The following is an 8,938-nucleotide window of genomic DNA, read 5'->3' as shown; positions in this document are numbered from 1 at the left end:
TCAGTTGAAAGCAAAATTTTACAACAAAGGATGACTTCAGCTTCCCAATTGTAAAATTCCATTTCTATGTAGCAACATTTCAGCAGCGCTTGCATATAGATCTCAAAGATGAAACGATATTCCACAGCTTGTGTTCCATATCAATATTTTCTTGATAGAGGGATGCTGCTTACAAAAAACCTATTTAACCAAGGGTTCCTAGTCATATAAGATTGGAGTCGAATGCACCTGTCACGGGCAATGTTTGAACTCACAACACCAGTGTTTGCATACACGGATTCTATAACTTGTGATTAGCTTCCTTTTATCTGACTCAAACTTTGTAATCTTGTTAAATTGATGTGAATATGAAGTATGGAATTAAAATAAATTCTATCTTGGGAATCATACAACATTTCTAGATCAAGGTAAAAGTAAATGTAAATATTATATCAGGATTTTGTGGACACTCTCTAAGTCACAGAGTCATACTTCTCTCAAAAAAGTCTGTTCTAAATTGCTTGTAGTCTGGCTTTTTGGGTATCTGAAGAAGGCACATAATTGCTTTTAATTAAAACTGATGTTAATGTGATAACAACCAAATAAAATATTTGAATAACAAATGGACCTTAATATCTGCCATTATATTGTATTAAAGCAATGCGGAAAGCCCACATACAACTGGAATCCTAAATCATTAAACCCTGCAAAACTTGTGGAAAATTTAAAACTACTAATTATGACTAAAAAAAAAATGTTTTAATTCTGGATACAGATAAGGTAGCCTGGAGAAAGATATATAACAAATAATTCATAAATATTTTACCATTTTATTTCATTCATAGAAGTTTTATAAAATATTTGTGATGATTTAAAAATTCAGTAAAACCTTTATATACATATATATTGCACATAATTTTCACATCAAATTTCAACCACTTGATGACATGGATTTTATTAATCTAATTGATAAACCAGCTGAAGAATTTTGTGGGTATAGATTGGGTGTCCACCCAATAATGACTTTTTTTTATTCTTTCTGGGCATCAGTGACAATAAACAATTTTCAAAACATTCAACATGTTACCACATAGATGGATGTATAAATAAACTCAGGATTTTGATATATGACTGAATTAACTAAAATGAACAGTAATTAAGTTATTTATGTATATGATTGACTAAGTGTTGTTTTCTTAATGCCCATTGGCAAATAGTTCATGCATTTTCAGTGTGAAATGATGTTATAAGTTATGTAAATACAAAGAGGTTAAGAAAACAGTAAAATTCCTTTAAGTACTGTTTTCTTCATTTATGAGAACAAAACTTTCATGATTCTCCAACTTTGTGAAAATTGTATTGCCTGTTCCTGCAAAGAATAGCACTTACAATAAATACAAATACCTATCTATAAACACCTTTAAAAGCTACCATTGATATTTAAAGATAAGGCGATGAGGTATCATTTACATGAGACATTTCATTACATATTTATCTGATTATAGTTGGTTGTATTTTTTTGCCACTCTTTCCTAAAAAATATTGAATGAGTTTCTATGATCTGTAATCAATTATCATATTATATATTCAAATATAAAGGTACTGACTGGGATTGAATATTCTATTAAAATGCTATTCCTTCACTTTGTGAACAAAGTCATGTTTTTATTCCAAAAAATCATTGGCTACATATGCTGGATGTCACAATTTAACTTGCAAAGTAGTTGTATTTTGAAAATTAAATCATCATAGATACCAGGATTGAAATTTTGTATTTGCGCCAGACGCGCGTTTCGTCTTCAAAAGACTCATCAGTGACGCTCGAAGATGGATATTTCTGTTTATAGTGCTAGCTTGGAAATAAAATTTCTATTTTTAAGGAAGTCTATATGTACATGTATTAGTTCACTTTTGAATCATAAAACAGTTGTTTTTCTTAAAAGTTTTTGCTTAACCAAATTAAATGAATTTATGTGCTGTATGCGGAATAAATTTGAAAGATTGTGCAATAATTTTATAAAGGGGATATCATATATGTTGTGTAACTATTGCCATTAAATGGCAGTCAGTATATAAGCTAATTGCAAGGGTTGTTAGTTATCGAGGACTAGGTAGTGACCACACAAACACACTTAGTATAGGTAGAAGTTTATTTTTTACAAAAAAATTTATATAGTGCAGTATTCAAATGCCTTGTATTTATTATGTAGATTATTTTGTCACAGAACATGACATTGTTCAAGATTCTGCAAGGCAGTATATCTTGTGTTGTTTTGATGGACTTTATTATTGTAGCTTGATGGACTTTAAAGGCAGATACATTCTGTATTAAAGAATAAATTTTGAGGTGGTCACTGCGCCATTCAGTACCTACCGTTGAAGTGTACATATAAACAACATGTGCTCAATCATGTACACATATGTTCAAAATAGATGAAGCATTTTAGCACATAAATACTTTATGTTTGGTTAAACAAAGTGCATTAAAACAGAAAATTACTTCCTTTATGATGTGTCTTAAAGGTAGTCTGCTTTGAAGGCAAGAGAGCTATAAATTGTCTTATTAGAATTAAGATAATTCATGCTGGACATATTCTATATCTAAAATAGAACTCTTGACTTAAAATGAATTTTCATAAAATTTTGACAAAATATTTACTTTGACCCTTTGACAAAAATATAAAAATTTCAAAAAACTTGAACCACACACTTTATTGGAAAAATTTCATTGGATATATAGAAGTTTGACAAACACTAATTTTGATCATTGAGAAGCTTAATATTTCCTTAAAAATAGAACATGATTAAAATGTTCAGCTGATTTTTACAGAGTTATCTCCCTGTAGTGTTATGTACCACCTAATTCAGATTATGGTAAGGACCTTTCAATGGTGTTTTTAAATGCTGTGTATAAAACATGGTGATAATGATTATGTCATGTATATTGTCATAGAAATGATAATTACAAATAAGTCAAAGATACAATCAATGATTTTACAACTTTTAGCATGAACTGGAGAGTACAAGACAACAAATTTAAAAAAAGCATACCTACGAACCATTTAATATTGCATTGGACATTTTTGAGTATGAGGTATGAAAGATAACTGAGACAAAATATAGAAAAAATTATCCTCAAATTCACAACTTTGAACAAAGGAAAGTATAACTGATAATGGTCTCATTTCTAATATAAGTACCTACATTAGATTAATAATTCATAATTCTTAATTAAAAAACCCAAACCAATAAAATTATACATTGTTTTGGGTGAAAAAAATTTTCTATATGTTTCATGTAGATTCTGAACATGATTTTGTTAAAAAAAACAAACAAAAAAAAACAAGACTTTCTGATAAGTTAAAAACCAAACCTACCTGTCTTGACGTATAGGACAGGCAAGATAATAGTATTGTATTTGAAACTTTATAGACATCAATTGATGATTTGATGCTAAATCATACATCTAAAAATCTAAAGCATGACTTTTGCGCTCGCCTGCATAATTTCACACCATCAATGCTACAATTGATGTCCTGAAACTTGTGGCATTTTCCATCAAAATTAACATTACAATCAATCACAACAGACATAATTATCATTTATAACATGAATAATTATCATTTATAACATGAATAATTATCATTTATAACATGAATAATTTAAAATTTAGCACTGAAGGACTTCTCAATACATTTAATAAACTTAAAGGAAATTAGCAACTACTGCAACATGATCACTCTGACAATTCACAATAATTATAATAATAGTTCACCTTGAACATACTCATTCAGGAACCGAAAAATTGACATGCTCTGTCCACTTTTTTTATGGTCAAATGACATGTTCTGTCCACTTTGTTATGGTCAATAGTCAACTAAATTGACCCTATATACCTCTTCCCTCAAGAACAATGATTGTGCAGAATTTTCAAATTTTCTTCTTTCTTAACATATATTCACAAATATGAAATTCTACCATAATTTGTGCTTCTCTTACATAAATTCTTTTAAGAGTAATTGAATAATTTAACTTTTAAAGATGAAGACTTCAGTAAAATCAACAGAGAAATTAACTCCATCATAATTTCTTTAAAAAACTTATACATATATATTGAGGTTTTGTAAAGTTTTCATTATAAAATATTTTGAGGCACATGTCAGAATTATAAATGAAAGTAAAAATCAAATCTAATTTGCTTTAAACAAACTGTGATTCAAATTTTTTTAAATATATAGCGTAATTGAAAAAAAATGCATTTTGGTTTGACATCATATGCCAAAAAATGGACAAATCCCTCAATAAAATATCAAATCTTTATAGAGGTCAATAAAAAAAAAACCAACCAGTTAAAATTTAATAGTACAAAAATATAAACACATTTTTTTTCTTCCCATATTTAATCATTATGCTTTCCTTAAACTCAGAATCAATCAATATTAAGTTTCAGTTGTAAAAACGAAACTATAAGTGTCAAACATTTTAATGATTGAGATTCTTAGTACTTTATTTAAATAACTCTTTCTGCTTTTCTCCAAACCTGCAACATAAATTATACTTATCATTGAAATTATTGGGGAAAGTCGAAGTATTTTATTTATTTTTTTGGCGACCTGATTTAAAAAAAAAAACTTAGATAGGTCAATCTGCCGCATAAGAGGAGGCTGAGAATTTTCTGAAAAAAAAATATTGTCTTATCCAACGAAATTTACAGTATTCATGATCAATAGTACTCTTACTTTTAACTTTACCATCATCACCAGAACACTCATGACCAATAAAGTTTCATTGGCTGCAATGATACCATCACTAGAACACTCATGACCAATAATGTTTCATTGGCTGCAATGATACCAAAGCGTTATGTTATCAAAATGTGATAAAACCTTTAAACAGATCTAATTCTTTTCTGCTGCTTTTAAATGCACTGATAGTTTTATCAAAAAGGTTTTCAAGGCACAGAAAAAATATAATCAAATGCCTTAAAAGAATGCAGATCTTATCAATATTATTAAAATTTTCCAATTCTCTTGTTGAAAAGGTAGAAAAATTATTGATATTATGCAATAACAGTAAAATCATAGATAATAGGAACCTATTTGCATGAAAAAACAAGGAAAAATAGTATTTAATATTTTAAAAGGTAATTAAATTGGTCCCATCCTTATGTCACATTAAAAAAAAAAATACTGTAGAATTCTAACTGAGGTACCTGTGACTTGTCAGTACAGTGCTTCACACCATGATTTTGATTTTGATTTCTCATAATATTTTTGTAGATCAGAACGTTGAATTGGTTTAAGTTTTCACAGAATTAAAATGCCATAAATCATTTTGGATACAAGCTTAAAATTCAAATTACTTTTTATTTCTGTATTGCAAATCTTCACTCAATTAAAATGGAAGACAAATTAATGCAATATTTTAGGAAATTTTGTTTTCAAACATTACAATGGATTTTAAAATTAAGAGTTTTAATAAATCTAATACTAGTACATTCTCGTTTTTCACAATAATAAAAGTATTGCAAATTTATAAGTTATATTAAAATTATGGTTTTTAACAGTTTGATTTTTCAGAAATTAAATTCATTTGAAAACTGGTATTTCCAGAATTGTACATTTATTAAACACTCCTTCAGTAAAATAAAAAAATAATAAACATAGAAACAACTGAGTCTTATATTTAAATCTTTAAAACATATCATTTATAACCTAAAATAATTTAATCAATCTAATATTTATAAATAAAATACATAATTGGCACCAGTAAAGTAAAATATCCCATTCAATAATTCATAAAAAAACCCATCTTTTACAATTTTCTATCAAAGACATTATTTGCACTAGTAAATAAAGTATTTCATACAGTTACAAAAAGTGCCCATTCATAACTTTCTATCAAAAATTCAAAAATAAACCACTTTTCTAAAAGCACATAACATTCCAGTTTTTTAAAACACTGTAAATGCTCAATAAAGCTTTGATTAGGCAAGGATAAGCTGTGAAATCTAATATAAAATTCAAGAAATGGTCCCAATTAAAAAAATCAGTTTTCAATAATTTCATTCTACAAGCACCAAGGGCTCTTATTCTGTCGAACACAGTATCCAATATTTTCTACACACTTTGTTCATCATTCATTTATACCATCATACAATTGTAGATCTAGTTTGACTACTACCTCACCAGAGGATATTTCATGCAGTAGAAGTCTTTTAGAAATAGGTCCTCTTTTTTCATTAGATTCTTGTAAAATTTCTTTAACTCTGATTTCTGTTCTCCCAAGAAAATCTGGAAAATGAATATTAAACATGTGTATCTTAAATGTAAATTAAGAAATTTGTCTTAGCTCATGCAAGTGATTCCAGTACAAATCTACTTATTGTTTGGAGAGAGTTAATCTATGTCAATCAATATTGATTAATATACATGCAAAATTATAGCACAATAAGAGTCCTACCCACTTTATAAACTAACTACCATTTGGAGAAAATAGACCTCTATCAAACAAAATCCCATAATGATAATCTCCCCTTGTGAAATTATTTTCCTTTAAAAAACTACTAACCATTTGGAGAAAATAGATCTCTACCAAACAAAATCCCATAATGACTATCTCCCCTCATGAAATTCTTTCCCTTTAAGAAACTACTAACCATTTGGAGAAAATGGATCTCCATCAAACAAAATCCCATGATGAATATTTCCCCTCAAGAAATTTGTTCCCTTTAAAAACTACTAACCATTTGGAGAAAATAGATCTCTATCAAACAAAATCCCATAATAATTATCTCCCCTCAAGAAATTCTTTCCCTTTAAAAACTACTAACCATTTGGAGAATAAGGATCTCTATCAAACAAAATCCCATAATGAATATCTCCCTTCATGAAATTAGCTCCCTTTAAAAATTACTTACATTTGGAGAAAATAGATCTCTATCAAACAAAATCCCATAATAATTATCTTCCCTCATAAAATTCTTTCCCTTTCAAAAACTACTAACTATTTGGAGAATAAGGATCTCTATCAAACAAAATCCCATAATGAATATCTCCCCTCATGAAATTATCTCCCTTTAAAAAATTACTTACCATTTGGAGAATATAGATCTCTATCAAACACAGTTATACATAATACATCTTGATCTACATCACGTATAGTGAACTGCATGTTTTGGTTCCATTTAGGATTAAGTGTGGCTGGTATCACTTTAGTTTTATGTTCCTGGGCTCCCATACTCACTTCACAATATGGGTCACTTTTTCCTATCATAAAGAAATCACAAAATATAAAATAATACCTACTGTGAATTTATTTTTATTCACACTGTACAAAATTCTCATGGATTTCATGGATATAGGTGAACCAGTAATTTAAGTGTTCAATGAAGTCCTTAATATAAATAAGAAGATGTGGTATAAGTGCCAATGAGACAACTCTCCATCCAAGTTACAATGTATAAAAAGTAAACAAGTATAGGTCAAAGTACGGCCTTCAACACGGAGCCTTGGCTCACACAGAAAAGAAAGCTATAAAGGGCCCAAAAATGACTAGTGTAAAACAATTCAAACAGGAAGACCAATGGTCTAATCTATATAAAAAACGAGAAACGAGAAACACTTATGAACCACACCAATAAACAACAACCACTGAACAACAGGCTCCTGACATTGGACAGGTGCATAAAAATACAGCAGGATTAAAAGTATTAACAGGCGCCAACCTTCACCCTAACCTGAGACAGTAGTGTAACCTTACAACATAAAAAGACACACTATAAAATATCAATTGAAATGGCTTAACTCGATCAAAAAGACATTTAAACAAAAAACCAGTAAACATACTCTGAACGAATAAGTTTGATCTATGACACTTAAGGCTGCTAGTAGAATTTGTCAAAACAACAAAATAAAGTATCCACCAAAATATATTTTTTCCTCCATCCATGACAATTGGCATCCACAATAATAAATGAACCCACAGTAGATAATGAATGCTATATTGCGGGTCTCATGGCGGAGGGGGCTTGATCCCGAGTCCTGCTTACTGTTTTTTCAGATTCCCGTATCCCACTTACCATTGTAATAATAACGCTTGTAATTTCATGTGTCGCGCCTGACTCCATTTCCCATTTTCACACACAATAATTTGACTTTTACGTGTCCCGTTTACAAAAAATCGGCCAATCCCGCGTCACGCTTAGACCCCAATGAGACCCACTATATTTCTGTTATCAAAGGAAGATATACAGTATGTCACCACAAAAATGTACCAATATACAAATTAATGTATGTTAATATAAAATTTGTGACAGCTTAATTGTTCCTTATGAACATAACATCACTTGTTTTCTACTATAAAACGAACTAGAGGCTCTAAAGAGCCTGTGTCGCTCACCTTGGTCTATGTGCATATTAAACAAAGGACACAGATGGATTCATGACAAAATTGTATTTTGGTGATGGTGATGTGTTTGTAGATCTTACTTTACTGAACATTCTTGCTGCTTACAATTATCTCTATCTATAATGAACTTGGCCCAGTAGTTACAGTGGAAAATATTTTGTAAAAATTTACAAAAATTTACAAAATTTATGAAAATTGTAAAAAATTGACTATAAAGGGAAATAACTCCTAAAGGGGTCAATTGACAATTTTGGTCATGACGACTTATTTGTAGATCTTACTTTGCTGTACATTATTGCTGTTTACAGTTTATCTCTATCTATAATAATATTAAAGATAATAACCAAAAGCTGCAAAATTTTCTTAAAATTACCAATTCAGGGGCAGCAACCCAACAACGTGTTGCCTCATTGGTCTGAAAATTTCAGGGCAGATAGATATTGACCTAATGAACAATTTTACCCCGTCAGATTTGCTCTAAATGCTTTGGTTTCAGAGATATGAGCCAAAAACTGCATTTTACCCTATGTACTATTTTTTAGCCATGTCG

The 8,938-nt window shown here is 29.4% G+C and overlaps 1 protein-coding gene across 3 annotated transcripts in view; it reads right to left on the bottom strand.

Annotated features, from left to right (window-relative positions):
- Nucleotides 1–793: 793 nt before the first annotated feature.
- Nucleotides 794–8,938, bottom strand: part of LOC127726629 (intersectin-1-like) — a 93,860-nt gene continuing 85,715 nt past the window's right edge. For all 3 annotated transcript variants that reach the window (XM_052234050.1, XM_052234049.1, XM_052234051.1), the window contains 2 exons: nucleotides 7,074–7,247; nucleotides 794–6,272 (listed from right to left, as the gene is read on the bottom strand). In XM_052234050.1, coding sequence (XP_052090010.1) covers nucleotides 6,115–6,272; nucleotides 7,074–7,247 — 332 coding nt within the window. In that variant the 3' untranslated portion in view covers nucleotides 794–6,114. The remainder of the gene's footprint in view (nucleotides 6,273–7,073; nucleotides 7,248–8,938) is intronic.

This window comes from Mytilus californianus, unplaced genomic scaffold, assembly GCF_021869535.1.
Source record: "Mytilus californianus isolate M0D057914Y unplaced genomic scaffold, xbMytCali1.0.p SCAF_18, whole genome shotgun sequence".
Taxonomy (NCBI): domain Eukaryota; kingdom Metazoa; phylum Mollusca; class Bivalvia; order Mytilida; family Mytilidae; genus Mytilus; species Mytilus californianus.
This window is presented reverse-complemented; position numbering and strand designations above follow the sequence as displayed.